Genomic DNA, 20,496 nt, shown 5'->3' with positions numbered 1-20,496 from the left:
GCGGGAGGAGCAGGCTGCGGCGGTGGGCGCGGGGGGGCCCCATCACCTCGGCCCACCGCGCCCCACCAGGCCGGAGCGCCGTCCGGCGGGGCAGGCAGGCGGGCCTCGTCTGAGCCGCCGTCACGCAGCCCCGAGCCCGGGTCGGGGGCGCCGGGCCCTCCGTCCGTCCGGCTCACGGTCCTCGCAGGTGCAGCCCGCTCGCGGCGCCGCGTGGGCGGGGCCGCTTGACGCCGGCGGGCGAGGCGGATAGGCCGCGCGGCGGGGGCGGGGCCTGGGGGCGGGGCGGCGGCCGCGTATAAAGGGGGCGGAGCGCCGGGCCTGACGCAGCGCCGGGAGAGGGTCCTCGCTGGGCGGCGGCGGCGGCGGCGCGCGCGCCTCGTGGCCCGGCCGGCGGCATGGCAGGCACCGGCCCGAAGCGGCGCGCGTCCGCGGCCCCCGCGGCGGCCGAGGAGGAGGAGCGGCAGGCGCGGGAGCGGATGCTGGCGGCGCGGCGCGGGGACGGCGCGGAGGGCGCCGAGGGCGCGGAGGGCGTGACCCTGCAGCGCAACATCACGCTGCTCAACGGCGTGGCCATCATCGTGGGCACGATCATCGGCTCGGGCATCTTCGTGACGCCCACCGGCGTGCTCAAGGAGGCGGGCTCGCCCGGACTGGCGCTGGTGGTGTGGGCCGTGTGCGGGGTCTTCTCCATCGTGGGGGCGCTCTGCTATGCGGAGCTGGGGACCACCATCACCAAGTCGGGGGGCGACTACGCGTACATGCTGGAGGTCTACGGCTCGCTGCCCGCCTTCCTGAAGCTCTGGATCGAGCTGCTCATCATCCGGCCCTCCTCGCAGTACATCGTGGCCCTCGTCTTCGCCACCTACCTGCTCAAGCCGCTCTTCCCCACCTGCCCGGTGCCGGAGGAGGCCGCCAAGCTCGTGGCCTGCCTCTGCGTGCGTAAGTACCGACCTCGGGGCGGCGGCGGCGGCGGGGGCGCCCCGCGCCGCGCGGCTGGCTGAGGCCGCCGCTCCCAGAACCCACGTGGGGCTCATTCATTCGCGTGCCTTGGGAAATCAACGGTGAGTCAGCAGGGTCCCAGCCCTCAGGGTCTCCGAGACGTCCCACTTCCTCAGCCGCTTCATTCAGAGAGGCTGGAGCACGCGTCCCTGCCTCTGGATAGCGTCCGCTCCGGGTAGTGTCTGAAAACACATTTACCGTTTGAGGTTCTCGGCGCTGACCGCTTATCACAAAAATTGTAGTCAAAGAAAAAAAAAAATTCATTCATTTCTGCTCTCCAAAGCGGCTTATCAGGAGTCAGCAGAGGTTGGCTCATACAAAACCGGTGGGGACAGAATTCTGAGTCGCTGGCTTGGGCAGCAGTGTCAAAGTTAGTAGTAAAACGGGGGAGTTGGCAGCAAATTAGATTTGTGTGTGTTGGGGGTGGAGGGTGGGTTTCGGGGGTCCCAAGCTGTGCAGAGAAACAGCCCCTGGTCATATTCCTAATGTTGGGCATGGTCTGGGTATGTTGGTGGGCACAGTCCTGGTTCATTCTTCACCCATGAGTGCTTTCCAAAAGTCTTCTCGTGGGATTTCAAAAGAAATAATTTGTACCAAATGCCATGTGACTTTCCTGTCCTTTTCGGCTGGGGGGGGGGGGGGGCTTTTACCCCTGTCCCTTGGCCCCCCTCTTAGGAGCCCTGCAAGGTGGAAGCAGCCAGCCTTCCAGAACTGCCTGCCACCTGATTTGAGGATTTGCCCGAATGTTGATAGTGGGTACAGGTCCAGGGTGAGCAGGGCTCTGGGCATTCAGGGCCGGGGTCCCAGCCAGGAGACTCAGGGACCGGGCCGTTACTGGGAGTGGCTTCTGATCGGCAGTGCCTGCTGGTGCCACGGGGATTCTGGCGTGTGTGGACCGGGTTTCCCATGGGAGCCACGCTGTAGTGTAGGGGGAGGCACGTTTCCTACAGTGGGGAGTCCAGGAAGCAGAACCCCACGTGCAGCTCTGCTCGGCTGCCTGACATCACACGCTTTGCTGAGACCCTGAACCGAGCAGCCACGCCGGCTGAAGGAGCGTTATTTGCCTTTTTTGGGGCGGTCTCGCTCAGTGATGTGAATCTCAGCTTAAAAAAAACTTTGGTCTAAATCTAGGGAGAGTTACAGCAATAGTCGATCTGCTTGAACACAGGAAAACCCGTGGCTTCTGGTAGGGTTGAGGTGAGGCTTTTTATGGGATGACACATTGGGCCGTGTAGGGAAAAGCCCGTCTAAAGGCAGGATGACTTTATGATGCAATATTATTATTACAAGACGATTTAACGTCTGGGCCTAGAACGTAGTGAAGTAAATAGTATCTTTAAAGTGCCTGTTCTCTAGTCTTTAAAAATCAATCCCGTACTTTTTTAAGCTCTTGGGTTTGAGTAGACGGATTGCAGGGGGACTGTGGTGGGTACAGCCTTGCCAGCCGCCCGGCAACCCCCCCCCCCACCCCGTGGCGCTGTGGCAATGCCAGTGTGAGTTGTGAGCGGGGGCTGCAGTTTCCACGTGGCGATCAGCCCTTGTGGCTCTTTTTCTCTGAAGCACCTCGTGGGTGGATGTGGGTGGCTTTCTCCCACGGAGAGAGGATTTTCCATTACAGAACGGGACGCGCCGCAGGCAGAGCACTAGTCTAGAGCCTTACTCCGTCTGGAAAGGGCCAAGGGCTTGTCCAAGGCTCACAGAACTCAGAGCTCGCTGGCACAGGCCGCCCTGAACTGAGCAGGGAGAAAGGTTACGGGTGTCCAGGGGGACAGGCCTGTCCTTATAGGGGCACGCCGAAAGTGTCTGAGTGTTCTTCAAGTATCCCACAAAGGCCCCGGTTCTAGAATGTCTACTCGAGAAGAAGGGCGCTCCGCACTGCTTTCCGCCCCTACCTAGCGCATCCCTGTGGGACCCCGTGGAAGGGCCTGGTGGCCCGTTCCTTCTAGCAGCGTGTCCTGGGTGCCAGAACAAAGTTCTCCGTTTTGCTGGTCGGTCTTTTGGTGCCCTGGGCACATCCTACCGTAAGTTGCTTTCTGCTGCTTAAACAGTGGTGTTCTGAAACAGGTTGGCTTTGGTGCATAGACTGGTCCTGCTGTCTCGAGATATCAGTGGGAATAAAAGCCCTTTTCTTGTAAGTCTGTCCAAGATGACCCATAATGGGGCCCCTCCATAGTGTGGCTCTGGGGTTTCTCGGCCGTAAAGGTGAGAGAAACTCGCTGCGTTCGCCTTTCCCGATGGCCGTGTGGCATCTGGCCTGAGTCTCGGTTTACATTCTTGCTCCACAGACAGTTGGTGAGGTCTGCTTGAAACCTCGATGCTGCTGGGTTCGCCTTCTGGGCGGAAGTCACTCCGACCGGAGCTGAGATTCTCGCCAGCCTCACTTGGGTTTTGGCAGTTTTTCTGACCTCCCTGGCTTTCTCTGCAAAATGGGTCCAGTGTTGGGGGCACCTGGGTGGCTCAGTCGGTCAAGGCTCAGGTCACGATCTCACGGTTTGTGGGTTTGAGCCCCGCATCGGGCTCCGTGCTGATGGTGCGGAGCCTGCTTAGGATTCTCTCTCTCTGCCCCTTCTCTGCTCTCTCTCTCTCTCTCTCAAAATAAATAAATAAACAAAAGAATTGTTTTTAAACTGAGGCCGCAGCGAGAGCTGGCCCAAGGTCCAGACGCCTGCTTGGGTCTTTTATGTCAAGGGAGAGGCACCCCTCTCATAGTCACCCCTACCCTGCACACAAAGGTGTCAGGCAAGTGGCTGCAGGCTGCTGGGGGCCCACCCTCCTCTCCCAGTGGGTGTGTGTGTGGGGGGGTGGGTACTGGGCCCACTGGGAGAGCCACAGCTCAGACTCACTTGTAGAACTCGGAGTGGTCCCCTTCAGGGTGGTGGCCTTTGTGGGGTCTGGAAAGCACTCTGATCTGCCTTCTCGTGCGAGACACGTGGGGTGGCTGTGCCCTGCACGTGAGCAGAGCTGGGTTCCGTCTCAAGAGATCCACTCGGACGTCCCGGTCTGACTCCGCATCTGTGAAATGGGAATGGGTCACGGCCCTGCCTGGTATTTAATGAGCTCGGCACACAGAGTCCCCAGTTCACAGGGTGGCTGCAACTTATTCTCAACGCTGCTCTCTGTCTGGTGTTCACCTTTCACCTCTCGAGCTACCTTAGGACTTGGTCTGTTCCAGTTCCGCAGAAAGGAGGGAGGGAGAACCAGAAAAAGCGAGAGGTGAACACCAGCGTCCCCTCTGGGGCTGGGGTCTGAGTTGCGAAATGCCTGTCACACAAATCGTCCCTCCCTGCCTCAGGGGCAGGAGACCGGCTGTCCTGTAGGTGAAGGGCACAGATAAGGGGTGGGTTTGGCTGGCTGTGGGTTTCGGCCTGCTGAGGGTGAGTCCATTGGGATGATGGCCAGTGGGGGAGGGGAGGCCATGGCCGTACCCCCCCCCTCCCCCCCGCAGTCTTCTGCATCAGCTCCAGGCAGTGACCTGCTCCTGGAGGCGTGAGACCCCTACTGCACAATGTGTAGACCACTGTATCGCCTGCTTCAGGGCGTCTGAACGCCTGCTGGCCGCCAGGGCCAAATCCCTCTCTGCACGAGGCAAAGGCTTCTGGGTGTTTCCAAGGAGCTGGTGTCCCCAGAGTCGCAAGCTGTGAACTAAGTGCAGATGACAGCCCAGTCATGAGCACTGAAATCTGCCTTTCCCAGCCAGACACGAACGTGCTCCGGCCGCAGAGCCAGTCACGCCGAATCACGGGACTGGAGCTGAGGCCTGTGGGGTACTTCACAAAAGCGCGTGACCTCAAGAGAAGTGGGAGACGCTGGGTGGGCATTTCTGACCCTGTTTTCCCCGGGTCACGGACCCCCTTTGATAATCCAGTGGAATGTGCAGACTCTGGGCAGAAATGCGTAGCGGGCGTATTAACTCCAAAGCGCTCCCAGTCACGGGGCTCTCACGCCCCTGCCCACAGACGGTGGCGGGGGTGGATCTGACGTCTCCAAGCCGGCGGTGCTTGAACTCACACCTCTCCTCACAGGCTCCTGCCCCAGCCTTTGAAACCAGTGTTCTCCTCCCCTCTCTACAGCCAGGGAAACTGAGGCAGCGGTGGGCCGAGAGCCCCGGGGCTATGGCACTGTCCGTGCTGAACTGCCTTTTCTCACCACGTGTGTGGGGACACCAGGCCACATCTTTGGCGAGAGCGGCAGATGCCAGGGTCGCCACCTGTGGGCGCCCGGTCAGCCGGGGTGAGGAGACATGGGTCCCGACTCGCTGGGAAGTGCTTTTTCCCCCTGACCGAGCCCCAGAGCCTGGTTGCAGAGCCGCCTAGGGAGCCTGTCCTCTTCTCTCCAGGTCTTCACCTTGCAGAGTAGCTTCTGGAGCAGGGTGGGTGGACCGCTGCCCCCCAGCGTGCGCCCCTTCCTGTGCCCACGCTGACCTCCAGTCCCCATGCCCCTTCTGTGACCCATAGCAGGTGCTGGGAACCAGGGGTATACCTGATTCTCCGCCCTCAGGGGGCATGACCTTCACGCCCTCCTCTGGATTGCTGGCCCAGGGTGCCACCCAGAGCGCATTTGTCCCCACCCCCAGGCTTCATCCCGCCGACAGGACTAGCCCTGCCCCGCCCCAGACCACCGCCCAGTCCAGCAGCTTCTTGGCTCCCGGCAGAATCCTGGACTCTTGCTTGGAGGCTGGCTATCCCAGGTGGCTCTCCAGCACCCGCATCACACACGCCTGTCCCTGTGGACCTGGGTCACACCCACCCCTCCCGCTAGGTGAGGAATGGGCACCAACTTCCCATTCCTGCTCCTGGCGCGTGTTTGCAACCTGATCTGTGCTCCTGAGTCAGCCTGACCTTGCTTGCTGGCAGACATCTGGCGCTGCTGGGACCCAGCTGATTGTCTGTGATTGTCCGTGAGTCCCTCAACACGTAGCCAGTATAGAACCGAGGCCACTGCCCAGAAACATGAGCCTGAAGCCCCCTGCGACCTTCTGGCCGGCCTCGCGTTTGTCCAGGTCTGTGTGAGCTGCCCGAACCTGGCACAGACACATTCACATCCAGCCTGAGTGATCTGGAAGGCCCAGGGCTGCTGCAGAGGCAAGTTCTGTGAGTCCCTGGGGCTGTGTGACCTGGGGCTGGGCGCTTAGCCTCTCCGGGCCGGTGTTTCAGAGCTCAGAGCAGGGGCACACAGGCCGATCCTGCGGAGGGTGTGAGTCAACCATCTCATCACAGTGGGGGCAGGTGACAGGGACTGTCCAGAAATGAAAGACGACAGGGCAGATGTGCCTGGGGAGGGCAGCAGTGGACGGGCTGGGGGAGGGACCAGGAGCTATGGCCCTATCCTGTGAGGTGTGGGTCCTGTATTTGCCGCGGGTGGGTGCGGGGGGGGTGGGGGGGTGGCTGGCTGGAGCCACCTGTAATTTGGGCACCCGTGCAGCAGCACTCAGGCGTTAGCAGGCTCTGGGCGCGTTGTGTGTGTGTGTGGTTGGGGGGGGTCTTCCTACAATCATCTTAGACATCCCCCCCCCCCGGAGCTAAGGGAAGGGTCCGGGGTGTGGGTGGGGGGAGGGCGGCCGGGTGGGGCACTGCTAGAGGAGTGTTCCCCCCACCCAGAGGCCGGGCTGCCGGCTCGCCCTGAGCGGCACCGGGGTCGGGGGTCTTGGGAGGATGGGAGGCCGGACCACGGCTTGGTCAGTGGGCATTTTGTTCCGGCGGATCCGTGGGGTAGGGCGGCTGTGCTCCTCGCTGCCGGGGCGCAGAGGCAGTTTGAGGGCCCGCGTCGGGCCTGTCACGGGTGAGGGTCTCCAGTCCCAGGGGCGGGGGCTTCTGGGCAGTGAGCCGCTTCTGGAACACGGAGGGGGAGGGCTTGTCAGCCTTGGCTCTTCTCCAAGGTGGCGGGGCTCGCAGAGCCTCAGCGGCGTCCGGTCTACGCGAAGACCGCAGTTCGCGGTGTCAGGGCTGGAGGCCAGGGAGCAGAGTCGGGATTGGACCCTGTCCTGGGGCCACTTTACCCGGTGGGAGGGAGACACTATAGCTCCAGGAAGGCCCTGTCGCCTAATGGGGGGCCCGCAGGGGGGATGCCCACCCGGGATGCTCTTGGCTGGCACTCTTCTGGGCACGGTCCCTCTGGGCCCGCGCGAGAAACCCACCGTCCAGAGAGCGCCAGACGCCTGTCCAAGACCCCACGATGAGGGGACGGCCTGCTTCAGACTCTGGTCTAAACCAGCACAGGACACTGCCCTGCACCCACCCGGCCCCTCCCTTGAGACGGTGCCCAGGACGCTTGAATCACCCGTGTGCGCGTGGTGGGTGGGTCTCTGTGGGATTTGCCCCCATCGGTGGGTGTCAGCCTGACTGTACGTCCGAGTCAGCAGGTGGGGGGCTGGGTGGTGCTTCTCACGAGGAGCCGGGATCGAAGCCCCCCGCTCCAGGGGCCAGAGCTCGGGAGTTGGACTTGGGAGACCTGAGCGTCTCTCCCCACTCCCTTGGTAACGGCTGTGTGACTTTTGGCAAGTCAGACAACTCTCTGAGCTCCATTTACCCGACTCTCAGGGGAGGGCATCAGGTTGGATGCTCGGCCGTGCTCTCACCCTCGGGCGCCGCACCTCCGGCAGGTTCTTCTCTCCTTTTCCTTCTTGAGTAAAAGTGCCGAGGGGGGGGGGGGGGGGCAGTGGTTCTGGGCCACCGCGGAGATCGCCAGGCACTGGGTCTTGGGAGCAACGGCCTGGTCCGTCCCGCACAGACCCGCACACCCTGCGGTGACCTAGGTGGAGTGCCGCTGAGCCCGCGTGTTGAATTCGCCCTCGGCTGCCGTGAGGAAGGCGGCCCAGACGCGCCAAGTAGCCTGCCCCAGATTGCACAGCAGGTCAGAAGGCGGGGCTGCGCTCAGAGCTGAGGCAGAGCTCCCCCATTCTCCAGGACTCGTGCTTCAGAAAAGCCCGCCAAAGTGAGAAGTCGCTGTCTGCCGGGGCGCTGGCAGATTTCGGAGCACACCGAATTTGCCTCTCGCTGGCGTGGTTGGGAACGAATGCGTCAGCCCCGTTCCTGGGGCTGGCCGACACCCCCACCCCACCCCACCCCCACCCCCGGCCTGCCGGGCCGTGGGGTCAGCTGTCACCCAGCCCTGGTTAAAAATGGAAAAAAAAAAAATACGGAAACATGTACTCTCCAGGGCTGGTCGTTTGAACTTGAAAAGCCAAGTGTTCTGGGGAATTTGAAAATGTGATATTAGCCTATCAGTCATTTCTTTTCACAGAAAAGCAGTGAATCAGCAAGACCTGGGGGGGGGGGGGGGGGGGGGTGCTTGAGAGCCGGTGTCCCCGCTGGCCTCTCTCACAGGCAGTGGCCTCTTTGCCAAGGGAGCCGAGGGAGCCCTGGGTCCCATCTCAACAACTCCTTGGAGCCAGGCTGTCACCTGAACTGGTTCAGTGTTGTAGCACATTCCAGAGTGAGGTCGGCCCTCTCAGATGGTTCCGGGGTGTTGTTGGGTCCCACGTACTCATTTTCTTGGAGCCCAAAGAAGGTGAAGCCGCCCTCGGGTTCTCCGAGTGGGATCTCTGGACCAGGACAGTTAGGAATGCAGATTCTTGGCTGGAATCTCACGCTCTGGAGTAGGGCCCCGACTGGCTGTCTTACAAGGCCCTCGGGGGCCTCTGGGCTCCCTGGAGCCTGAGACCCGATCTGCGTTGGCAGGGATGAGAAAGTTAAGGCAGGAAAGGAGGAAGGGGGGGGCAGGTGATCACGGCTGCCAAGCTCTGTTGGAAGGGGGCTCGCAGTGAGCCCGAGGACATCTGGACCTGAGCGAGCCCCACACTCCTGAGCACCTGCTGAGCTCTGGGCCCCTGCGCGTGCTGGGTGGGTTTGCATAAATACGGCAGAGGCAGAACGAGACCCCCCGAGCGGCTGGGCGCCCCTTCGGGAAGTCAGGCCCCTGGATGACTGCTCCGCCCGCTGCCTGGCCATGCCAGCCTGTGCTCGCAGTGCCTAAGCAAGTGTGCGGTCACCGGCTGCTGCCCCGGGAGCTGCCACCTGCAGCCGAGGCTTGGGGTTCGAACACCGTGATGTTGACTGGGGCGGGGGGGAGGCTCCAAGGGCCAGCCTGGCCGCTTTCTGGAGCCCGGTCTTAGGCCGGCTCTGCTCCTTGGCCCGGGGCTGCCCCAGGCACACCCGGGGGACCAGGCTGGCCGAGCTTCCTGGAACTGACACAGCCTGACGGCCACTTCCTCTCCTGCCTCCCGCCTGCCAGCAAAGCTCTGGTCAAACAGCACTCGTTTGCCTGCGTCTCCGTGCCATCTGGCCATTTCCTGCCAGTGAGTCCCCCACCTGTGTGAGGTAGCCTCGCTCACTAGCGGCTCTTCAGCAGGACTCAGGCAGTGAGGTTCTAGGCTTGGGGGCTCTGACCTTGGGTCCTTCCATCCTGGGGGGGGTGGACAGTCCCTGCAGACCCTTGGCCCAGGAGCGAGGTGGATCCATCGCTGCGGCCCCCTGGGGGGACATTGGACTTGATTTCCTGATCAGCAGGTACTGGCCGGTAGCCAGATGCTGTGCTTCTGGATGGTTCTGTTGGGCTTGCTTATGACCTCCCCTGGTGTATTTGACCTCAGGTCAGCAGAGGGAATGGGCCACCTTCTGTGCGTGGAGGGCACTGAATGATAGAGTGAGTCTGAGTATAGAGCGGGTGCTCAAACACTGTTCTTGCTATTAAGATCCTTGCTGGTTTTGTTACCTGAGGAAGCACAGGCCTGATCACTGGGCCTGATAAATTCATCAGCATGGTACCTTCAGTTGGGGTGCTTTTTTTGTGTTTTCTTTTGCTGTTTTTAAATGAAAACAGGCTCCCCTTGCATTTTGAGCCTCCCCTCTGCGTGAGGGGAACAGCTGAATGAGCCAACAGAACACCTAACAGGCCGTTTTCTAGAAGTCAGGTGGGGCCAGGCTGGGTCCTGCTCACATAACCCCCTCCCAGGGGCAGAGGCCAGGGCCAGGAGGAGGCTGGTGGCCTGAGTGGTGGTGGTGAGTATGCTCCCCCCTCCCCCACTCCCAGCCACCTGTGCTGTTGTGAAGGTGGCCCCACTAGGTTTGGGGAAGCAGAGTGGGGAGCGTGTCCTGAGTCACATCTGACACCACCGGTGGCCGCACCCCCAGGACACCCTGTGCTCAGGGTCGAGGAGGGGGAGTCTGCAGACGGGAACGGAAGCCCCCTAGTCAGGCTTGGAGCCGGGGGCAGGCTCTGACTGTGACCAGGTGTCCTGTGAGGCCGTGAGGCTGTCCCCCTTCACTGGGCAGCACTGCCCACCATCGAGGTGTATCTGGACAGGAGGTAGGGTCGCAAGCGGGGGCCCTGCTGGCCTGCGAGGTGGTCGAGGTCACGGCAGGACGAGGATGGGACAGACATACCCCTGAAGGACAAGCTCCCAGTGTGGATGGCGGCCTGGCGGCCAGGCCCAGCCCGCTCCTGGCTGTCCTCGGGCAGCCCAAAGCCGGCTTATCTCCCTGGCCCCAGCTGCCTCCGCGTGCCAACTCTGTCGTGCTTATCTGGGGGTGCCAGCGTGGGGAGCTCCCCGACAGCGCATCCGCCTGTCAGCCGGCCCGCTGGGCAGTGCCCCGCGGTTACCTGTCCTCTCCCGGCCGGGGAGGGCTGCGAGTCCACGGGGGACGGGGACAACACAGCTAGCCTGCAGGGCTCCCACCCAGAGTCCCAGCATCCCCCCCCCCCGCCCCTTCTGAAGGCATCTTGTCAAGGTGTAGGAACTTAAAGGCAGGGTGGCCGAAATGCACGGACACTGCTCTGGACGGCACCCCGGGGCTGCTTCTGTCAAGGCCACAGGACAGTGGGTCCCTGATGAATTCGTGTATTTACTTAAGATTTCATTTCATTTTGAAACTGTTTTAAAAAGGAACAGTAAGGAGGATGTTCAAGCATTTATTTACTCGTTGGCCAAAAGTGAGTGAACATTAGAATTTCATCAGATGTTTCAATCCCTTTTCTAAAAGAAGTAAGTGTTACAAGGTCCTGTTTGTTCTGTGATCAGTTCCCTTCCCCTCCAGCCTGCAGCCCGCCGCCCCTCCTTGCCTGGGGCTCAGGATGTTCTAGCTGGACTGGTGGGTCAGGTCTGGGAGCGGGCAGGGCTCACTCCCGACAGAGGGGCCCCGGCCTCTGTCCTGCCCCCCTGAGCTGGGGTCTCTGGGCAAGCCAGCTCCCCGTCCTGGAGCCTGAGAAACGGGGAGAGGTGTGGAGAGACCCCAGGGAGCAAGTCGTGCCACCAGAGCCGGTGGCGCTCTGCCGGCAGTGCCGTTCCGGGTTTCTAGAGCCTGGCGCGGCTCAGGGGGGCAGGGCTGGCGGAAGAAGCAGGCTCCCGCCTCGGCTACGCCACACCTCCCCCTCCCGGGGCATGAATGGAAGAATGATGCAATGGGCCGGCCTCTTGCCGAATACGCTCTGGGGCTTGGGGGGGGGGGGGGAGTGGCGGAATGCTAGCTGCGGAGGCGCCAGAGTCCTTCCCCCACTTCCCCTGTAAGGTGGTCACACTCCCACATAAGGAAATGTGAGGCCGTCAGGAAAAGCCCCCGGCGGCCCCACCCTCTCGGTGTGCAGAGGCTCCCTGGGACCCGGTGGCAGGAAGGAACAGCCCCGAGCCCGGCCTCACCTTCAGGGCCCTTCCATCCTGGATCCCAGCCCTGCAGCAGGTTGGATCAGTACTGGTGCAGGGAGAGGGAATTCATCCTGTCCCTGCCCTTCACTGCGATTCCTGGGGGATGTCAGAAGGGCCCCAGAGGGTCTGCCCCCTAACACCTGGGCACAGGGGGCCACTGTGAGCCTCTGTTTCGTCTTCTGTGCTGAGAACGGCAGTGCTGACGTGGTTAATACACCACAGCCATCTCCCTGTTGGCTCTGAGGGCCCGGACGGAGCCTGTGCCCGCTCCCCGGGGCCACACAGTGAAGGTCACCAGTGCTGGTTGCCCCGGGCACACCTCGGTCCCTCATCTTGGCCGGGCGCGGCTCCTACTTCAGGACGGGGATGTGGACATGGTGTCTTGAGCCCCACCGCCCTGAGGCAGCTCATTTTACTGCGGACCTGGCCGTTGTAGGTTGCAGGTGCAGAACCACAGCCGAGGAGCCCAGGGGGCTGGGCCGGGGTCGGTGCCAGGCCCAAACGTCGCAGCTCTGCGCTGTCACCCAGCGCGGGGACGTTCTGTTTCAGCGTAGGAAGGGCAGCTAACTGCTCTCTGCTCTCAGGACAGTTTCCACCTGAACCCTTAGTGCATGGCCCCATCTTGGTAGGCCATTGCATCAGCCAGAGCTCAGGGCAGCAGAGGAAAATGGGAGTGAGGGAGGGTGCTATTAAGGTGTCGGGTAATTTCCTGGAGCGATAAGCAGGTGGCCGGTGAAGCCGGAGCCTTAATCTTCTCCAGAGCACGCTGGGGAGAGTTCCTGTTTTTCTTCTACCTGAACTGCCTCATCCACTTCATTAGTGTGGATTTATTTCTTTGGGTCCTGCTCCCCGAACTGTAAAATTGCATTTAATTACTCTGGCTGGGGAAAGGAGCCACCTGGGGTCTGCCGGCCCCGGGTTAGCTGTGACCGGCAGAGAGAAAACATGAGCAGATCCTGCCAGTGTTTCTTACCTTTCTGCAGTCCTCAGAGAAGCGGGGAGGGCAGGGGCCCTGGGGGGTTCATGGAGAGACCCCTCCCAGCTCCAGCCCTGCTGGTCAGTGTGGAAGGACCAGCCCCGAGCTCTCTCTCCAGGATTAGGGAGGACAGGGGGCCTGGGGTGGGGGGGTGGGGACTCATGGAGAGGCCCCTCCCAGCTCCAGCCCCGTGCTCTCGAGGATTTCCTGGTGTGAGTAGTCCCTGCACAGCCGATTTCTAGCACCTTCGTGAAGGTGCCGTGCCCAGAGTCAGGGCCAGAGCATGACCAGCTCACCCTTAGAGCGTCTGTCTGCATTGTAGACCACCTGAGCATATGAGAGTTAGAAATAGTGAATCGGAAGGTCTCGGCGTTGAGCATTTGTTTCTTTCCTTTGTTCTAGTATAATTTTGTTTTGCTGTGAGTTTATGGGGTGGCCATGAGGTCCCTGAGCACTTACTTACCTGTGTCTCCTGCACACCCGAATATCCCAACTTTGGCTCAGGTCCGGGGTCCCACAGGGAGCCCCGGCGGGGCTTGGGTGTGCGTGTCCAGGCGAGCTTATGGAGCCTGGTTTAGCAGCCTGCCTGGGCAGCACCCCCTGCCCGGTCCCATCTTCCCTCCCTTCCACGTTGGGGGCCTGGGGGGGGCCGTCTGTGATAGGTGTGATTTTGTCTTCAGTGTTTGCTGTGAAAATAGCAGTAGGGCGGGGCGGGGGTGAGTGCCTATTGTGTTCTTTACCAGCCGGACCCGCCTGAGTGGTGTTGGCCCCCCGCGCCCCGGGCTGTGGCCTCCCCTTAAGTCCCCACTTCGCGTGTCAGAATCGCCCCATGGTGCCAGCACTTGGCTTGTGAAATAGTTTTGTGCCACTACTATCTCACCTGTTTCCTCGGTGGGATTCCAGCAGGTTCTCTCTGCAGAAAGAGTTCCTTGCCTTCAGGAAGTGAGGTGGGCTGTGTGGGCACCTAAACCGTGCTGAGACCGTGAGAGGCGTGCACAGGGAGCGCAGCCTCCTCCGACTGCAAATGTGCAAATGTGCGTTCGCAACCTACGCTCCGAAGGCAAAGGCGGGGCCGCCCAGGTGTGCAGCAGGTGGGGTGGGGGAGGGGCGGGGCCGGCTGTGCTGACCTCCCTGTAGGAGGTGGAAATTCATCCCTTGAAACCTTGAAACTCCGGGGCGCCTGGGTGGCGCAGTCGGTTAAGCGGCCGACTTCAGCCAGGTCACGATCTCGCGGTCCGGGAGTTCGAGCCCCGCATCGGGCTCTGGGCTGACGGCTCAGAGCCTGGAGCCTGCTTCCGATTCTGTGTCTCCCTCTCTCTCTGCCCCTCCCCCGTTCATGCTCTGTCTCTCTCTGTCCCAAAAATAAATAAACGTTGAAAAAAAAAATTAAAAAAAAAAAATCTTGAAACTCCTTGATGACGGTGGGGGGGCCTTGTGGGACTGTAGTCTCGTTCAGAGTCAAATGGTGCAGTCCTCCGCCTTTGACCTTGGGCCTGGAGAAGGTCAAGCATAGCGGAACCCGCCGGCTGCCTTCTCACTGCTGCCCTCTCTCTACAGTGCTGCTCACGGCCGTGAACTGTTACAGCGTGAAGGCTGCCACCCGAGTCCAGGACGCCTTCGCTGCCGCCAAGCTCCTGGCGCTGGCCCTCATCGTGCTCCTGGGCTTCATCCAGATCGGGAAGGGTGAGTGTAACCTCTGGGCCCCCGTCCCCGAATGCCCCGGGCCCCCGCACGTCCGCCGTGCCCGCGTGCGCACGGTTTCATTTGAGCCGTCGGTAGAGAGACTGAGCATCACCCACAAGTTAAATCCACCGCGAGCGATGGGGAGAAACGGACCCGCCCCGTCCCCTCCGAACCTCGCTCTCCTACCCACACTTGAGGGCAGGTGTCGGATGGTGACGTGGGGGTTCGCAGAGTGACCTTGGCGCTGTGCCCAGCGCGTGGAGGGCGCAGTGGGGTGGAGCCCTTGCTGGTTTGCCTGTTGCTGAGGCGGATGTCGCATCCAGGAGCACAAATCTTAAGGGCCTGTCTGATGAAGCGTAGCCGCCCCCGAGAAGGATGTGGGACAGCCCCCCCCCCCCCCCCCCCCCCCCCCCGCCCTGGCGTCTGGCGGCTTTCGGTGGTGGTGCGGCCCCGCAGCGCCGGGAACAGAAGTAATGTTTCTCCTGCGGACGGGGGAGGGCGTCAGAGATCCCGCAGCGGCTGGTGCAGGGCAGCTCCTGAGGGCCCCTTCAGAGAAGGTCGCCGAGGGGCACACAGGCGGAGCTCGTGTCCCCGGCCCCTGCATTGGCTCCGTTCTGCGTGCCCTCAGGGCACTGGGGTGCGGGAAGGCAGTACCGGGTGCCCCCCCCAGCCTGACTCCCCTGGTCGTGGGGGCGAGCCGGGATTCGGACCGGGTTTATGTTGTCCAAGGTCCGTGCTGGCACCAAGCTGCAGGTCTGGTGCTGGTCTTCCCCACTGTGACACGTGGGGAAGCTGCAGGCGTCTTTGTTCCCGTCCACCCTCTTCACCCAGCTGCTGGCTAGCTGGGCGTGGAGTGGGTAGAAAACCCCTCGTGGCCCCACACCTGCCGTGTCCTCTGAGCGTCTGCTGTGACACCCAGAAATTCATCTTGTGGTTCCGGACTCTCCTGTTTCCTTCCCTGTAATGGCCACGCGGGGCACTGTGATTTATGGGGACCCAGCGTCCACAGACCACGGGCCTGTGCAGGGGGGCGCGCGTGACTCCGCAGAATTGGGTGCACGCGGGGCTGCGGTGGCCGCCACAGTGCCTGCCCTCACGGGCCCTCTTCTGGGGGTAAAGAGAGGCCCACGTGCTGGTCCCCACTGACCTAGTAAAGTGGCAGCAAGAATCCAGAGAGTTTGGGCAGATCGGCGTCATCGAGCACGTTAACGTGTAGGAAACTCTGACCACCCAGCACCCACGGGCTCTGGTTCTGTTGGCCTCGAAGGGGCAATTGCGGCCGATTTCCAGATCACTTTCTGTGGAAGGTAGGTCGCTGCTTCAGGAGCTGGACGTCATCCTGAGAGTGTGTCCGACCGGTGCCTTGGCCTCAGTGGTGTCAGATCACCTGGGAAACCCACGCTCGGGTGAGCCCCCCGGGCAGGGCTGGGGGCGGGGGCGGGACGTGCCCCAGTGCGTGCCTCTGGGCGCTCCTGCCGCACTCCGGGAGCCGTCCTGGGGCTCGGCTTCTGGCGTCTTCTTTAAGACAGGACCTTATCTTCTTATTCCTCGGGTCTCGAGGACCCTGGTCGGGGCTGAATAACTCTGAAGCCTCGTGAGGAGCTTGGCCTGGTGGGTGGGACCCAGCCGACCAGGCTTTGTGCAGCCAGGACGCTCGGCCTTCGAAAGATTTGCCCGTGAAGGTATTTGCTTGGCTGGTATGATGAGGAATGTGGAGGGGGCGACCTGACTTTTGTAAAAACAGATTTCAGTAGAGATAGCAAAGGGCTTTTGTTCAGCTAGAATACCTAATATGTTTATAATCGTGTTGCTGTCGAAAGCCTCCTCCTCCCCAGAGCAATTCCTTCCTCAACTTGGGATACAGGGCAGCGCCTGTAGAATCTCTGTCTCCTGGTTTGCCTCAAGAGATTTACGTCGTTCCCAGACGAATGCCTTCCCTTCCGGGGGACACGTCGTTGCAGGCGTCGACCCCTTTCTCCTAAGGTGGAGTCCGTAGGCCCGCCTGCCGGAGGCCCCGGGTCCCCGTGCTGGTGGCTTGGTTGTGCCCAAGCATCGTGCAGACCACACAGGCACCCCGCTCCGCCGGGCATGGTGGTCGGTGTCCGCCCCACCCCCACCCCCACCCCCAGCACCCAGGTGGGCCCAAGGGCCGCCGAAGGGACTTGAGGCCAGCCGGCCATGGGTCAGCCGTGGGCCCTACTGGGCTCGTTATCTCGAGACCTGCGAGCAGTTGTTCATCACACCGTCCTTCGCCAGAACTTCCCGGGCCCCGAGTACAAGTCTGGTGGCCCCGGTGGCCCCTGCTGGCCAGAGCTCGGCCGTGGGCTGGGGACCCCAGACAGCACGTGAACAGGAGAATTGCAGATGGGCGGGCGGACGAGGCGCCAGCCGGCACCGGGACTGAGGGCGGGAGGGGGCGGCTGGACGCAGGCGCAGAGTCGAACAGAGAGACTGCTCTGCAGGGTCCCGGGCCAAGCCGTCCCGCGTGGGAGCAGCTCACCTATCCTGCGGCTGGGGCTGGGGGGCCCCGTGGGGTCGGGCCTGCGAGCCCGGCGTCACGCGAGTTGTCTGCATTTGCTCCCAGCGTCCTCCGAAGGGGAGACGGAACTCAGGTCAGCATTTCAGACCCAGTGGCTGCCGCACAAAGCGTAGGTGGGCGGCTTGGCCGGGGAGGCCACAGAGGCCCTCTGAGGCCCGTACCTGCCGGCCGCCTCCACCTGCTGTGTCTTTTGTTCTGTTGGCTCCTTACTGGACACCGTGCAGAGGCCGTGGCCCCGAGGTCAGGCTGTTCCCGAAGCCAAGTAGGCGTTTCCCAGCCCAGAATGTGGGAGCGGGTTGCGACAGGCGCGTCCCTGTGCCCAGGCCCCTCCCGGGGGGCACACAATGGGACCCTTGTGGTTTTGCGTGGGCTACAGCATCGGGAGGGGAGAGAGCGACCAGTTGTGGACGGCCCAGTTGTACAGATAAAAGTGCTTCCTCCCTCGCCGCGTCCCCCTGCACGATGCCCTCTGCTGAGGGAGGTCGTGGGAGGCGCAGTCTCCATGCGCCAGGCAGTCCTGCCCCCCAGCCCCCTGCCCTCCCGAGCCCCCAGCAGCTCACAGAAGTTCACCCCGCTTCTGGGACGTTCGTCCCAGTTGCCAGGACACCTGGCTGTGGTTTGTACCACAAGTGGAGGCTCCTGGCTTCCGTGTTGATGATCTCCTGTGTCTGGGCACTGTCCCAAAGTGACGGGGTCTCGGGATGGGGGGAGACGGTCCCGGCAGGATGGGCAAGCCCCTGGCAGCGAGGAAGTGGGCTGTCGCCCCTCAAAGTGGGGGGCCAGACACCCTCAGTGTTCCCAGGCCTAGCCTCCCCTCGCAGAGGACTTCGGGGCTCGTTTCAGCGGGGCTCAGGGTCGTGCCGGGACCACAGGACCCTATAACGGGCCATGTAGGGCTAGGGTTCGGTTCTCTACCCTGCACTGGTCACCTGTGGCCCAGGAACAGGGATGGGACTGTGGGGTGGGGCAGGGCCATCACCTGGTGGCCGGTGCCCGTGACCCATCTCCCCGCTGAACCATAGGTCACGGGGCTACTTGGGAAGGCGTGGCAAAGCTACCATCGAGGCAGGCTTGGTGGTGTTTTCCTGTGGATGTTCTTTGATAATTTTTAGTTGAGGCCTTTTCTTTGGGTCTGCACGCGTCTGCACTAACTCAGCATCCAGAGTTGTAACAGATTCGAAATCACATGGTCTGCTTGGGCCACCCTGTGGCAGGAGATCAAAGCTCCTGCTGGCTCGCCCGTGCCCTGGGGCGGCCAGGAACGGGAGGTGGGGGCAGAGCAGCCACAGAGCCCTGCGCTGGGCACGGTTCGTTCCCAGGGGTGTCTGGCGGCCTGTTCAGTAGGGAGCGGGCCCCTTCCAACTGGGATTTGAGGTTTGCAGCAGATCTCGAGGCCGAAGGGCCAGCTCCTCCAACGGGTTAAAAGACGGGGGCGTCTGCGACAGACGCTGGCCAGGTGAACAAGCACTGACCTCTCAGCCTCCCCAGACCCAGATTCCTGCCCAGTTCGTAGACCTCAGGCAGAGCCGGAGCACAGGCACCAGGCGTCTGGGACTCGCCCCGGGGTGGAACAGTGGGAGAGAGGAACCTGGTGAACTGGCCGGCAGGATGCACCCTCTCCGAGGATGCTGGTGTCTGGACGGAGCTGGAGACCCCTCGCTGTGCTTTGTCCCCAGGCCCACTGAGGGCTCTGATCCTGCAGAGTTGACTTGCCGGGGAGGTCTGGTGGCCCCACGGGTGACAGCCCATTTTACAGAGCAGGAGCCCGAGGCCGCAGCTTATCCCAGGCACATCCGTGAGGCACAGAGTAGAGACCAGGGAGTCTGACCCAGACAGAGCGGGGCCCGCCGGTCTGTCTGCAGACAATGTCCTGTTGTCCTCCTCACAATTCTGGGGGACAAAAGCCCAGAATCAGGGCTGCGTTCCCTCTGAAACTCAGGGGGATTCCTCCTTGTCTGTTCAGGCTGCTGGCGTCCCTGGGCTTGTGGCTGCAGCACTGTGCCCTCTCTGCCTCGTCCCCCGGGCCTCTCCCAGTGGCCTCTGTGTCCTGTAAGGACACTTGTGGGCTCCAGGGCCTACCCTCATCTACGATCTCATTTCAAGATCCTTACCTTAATTCCATCTTCAAAGACCCTTTTCCAAATCAGGTCACATTCAGAGGTTCTGGGCTGACATGAATTGGGGGGACCCTGTTCAGCACATCTCTCGACATAAACGGCCATCCCCTGGGGCCCCAGAGGGATAAAGTGGGAGCGGAGGCGGAAGGTTCCAGCACGGTGGATGCTCCCCAGTTTGGGATGACTTTCCCGTGGTGTCCCCGTCCCAGGAGGGGTGCCCCTGGGCTGGTCTGGCTGTGGGAAAGCACTGGCTGGGGATGGGGCCTGACCAGACCTAGAGTTCTGGCATTTTCTGCAGCTGCCTCCCACTGCCCATTTCCAGATTGGGGCGTTGACAGGCTCCCGGGGCCCCAGAGAAGGCCTGGGAACGCCTGACCAGGCCTTCCTCCCACACAGAGGTCAGGCTGGGTCTCAGGGGCCGCAGACCCTGTAGGGAGCCCTTGTCCTCATTCAGGAGCCACGGGTCTAGCACACTTCCCTGGTGGGAAAAAGGGCCACTGGGTGCCCTCCCCTGGTCATCCATGACTCCCATGGCTGCGTCCGTGCGACTCAGAGATCTGGGCTGGCTTTCCCTGAGAGCGGCTCCCTGGGGCCTCTGAGCATCCCCCCGCCAATTACCCCGGTCCTCAGGGGGTCCCAGTGGGTGGGAGGCAGGCTCTGCTGGGACATCGCAGCTTGCCGACGGGCACGTCTGGCCGTGCGTTGGCGTGCCCGTCCGGGAGGGCGCTGGCAGTGGCTGCGGCTTAGGGGATTTAGGGCTGGGACGGGCAGGCTTGAGCAGAGGGGCTTCCGGGCTAGCCCGCGGCACGGACGAGCAGAGGGCCGGGCCCCCCGAGGTGGCCTTCTCTTGAGGCAGCAGTTAGAGGCCGCTTCGAGGTCTGCAGAAAAATTGCAGAGCAGGGGTGCTGGCACAGGGGACCCGGTCAGTCGTGGGTCCCAGGGTTTCTGCCCCCCACTTGGAGCCTACAGCAGGGCATGCCGTCTGTCTGTCCATCGCCATCAGTCTTGTCTGCTCACAGAGCGGGCTGGGGCCCGGTGGGGACAGAGACCGACTGGTCAGCTTGGAGCATGGTGGCCATCGGGGAACTGTTGTCATTCACCTGTGTCCAGTGCAGCCCAGTTTGGGGTCTGGGGGAGTGAACGGCCGGCGCAGCTCACGCGTCTGCCCCAGCCACGGGAGCAGCGGTGTGTGGACCGGGCTTCCGTTCCTGAATTGTTGCCATCTGGGGGCTGCCCTCTGCCTTCCAGGGTATCCAACAGCGCCCGTGGCCTCTGCCCCCTAAATGTCCCCAGCCACGATAGCCCCAAGTGTCTCCAGACGTGGCCGTACATCCCCTGGTTGCCGAGGGCAGGCCAGTGTTGGAGACCACACGTGGGGTCTAGAATCTGCCCTCCTCACTAGGACAGTCTGTGTCTCTTTGCTGCGCCCCACCCCCTGCTCACCGCCTCTGTCGCCGCCGGGCTCCGTGCAGCTGCCGACGCACATCATTCAGCAGAGGTGTGGCTGTCTCGCCCGCTTCTCGCTGGCCTGGAGACGGGCAGGCGG

At 62.4% G+C, this 20,496-nt stretch overlaps 1 protein-coding gene across 1 annotated transcript in view; it reads left to right on the top strand.

Annotated features, from left to right (window-relative positions):
* Positions 1 to 380: 380 nt before the first annotated feature.
* Positions 381 to 20,496, top strand: part of SLC7A5 (solute carrier family 7 member 5) — a 33,152-nt gene continuing 13,036 nt past the window's right edge. Inside the window, exons 1-2 of the mRNA XM_043599845.1 lie at positions 381 to 939; positions 14,169 to 14,294. Coding sequence (XP_043455780.1) covers positions 396 to 939; positions 14,169 to 14,294 — 670 coding nt within the window. The 5' untranslated portion in view covers positions 381 to 395. The remainder of the gene's footprint in view (positions 940 to 14,168; positions 14,295 to 20,496) is intronic.

Source organism: Prionailurus bengalensis, chromosome E2 (genome assembly GCF_016509475.1).
Source record: "Prionailurus bengalensis isolate Pbe53 chromosome E2, Fcat_Pben_1.1_paternal_pri, whole genome shotgun sequence".
NCBI classification, from domain to species: Eukaryota; Metazoa; Chordata; class Mammalia; order Carnivora; family Felidae; genus Prionailurus; species Prionailurus bengalensis.
The sequence above is the reverse complement of the archived record's forward strand: the minus strand, read 5'-3'. Positions and strand labels throughout refer to the sequence as shown.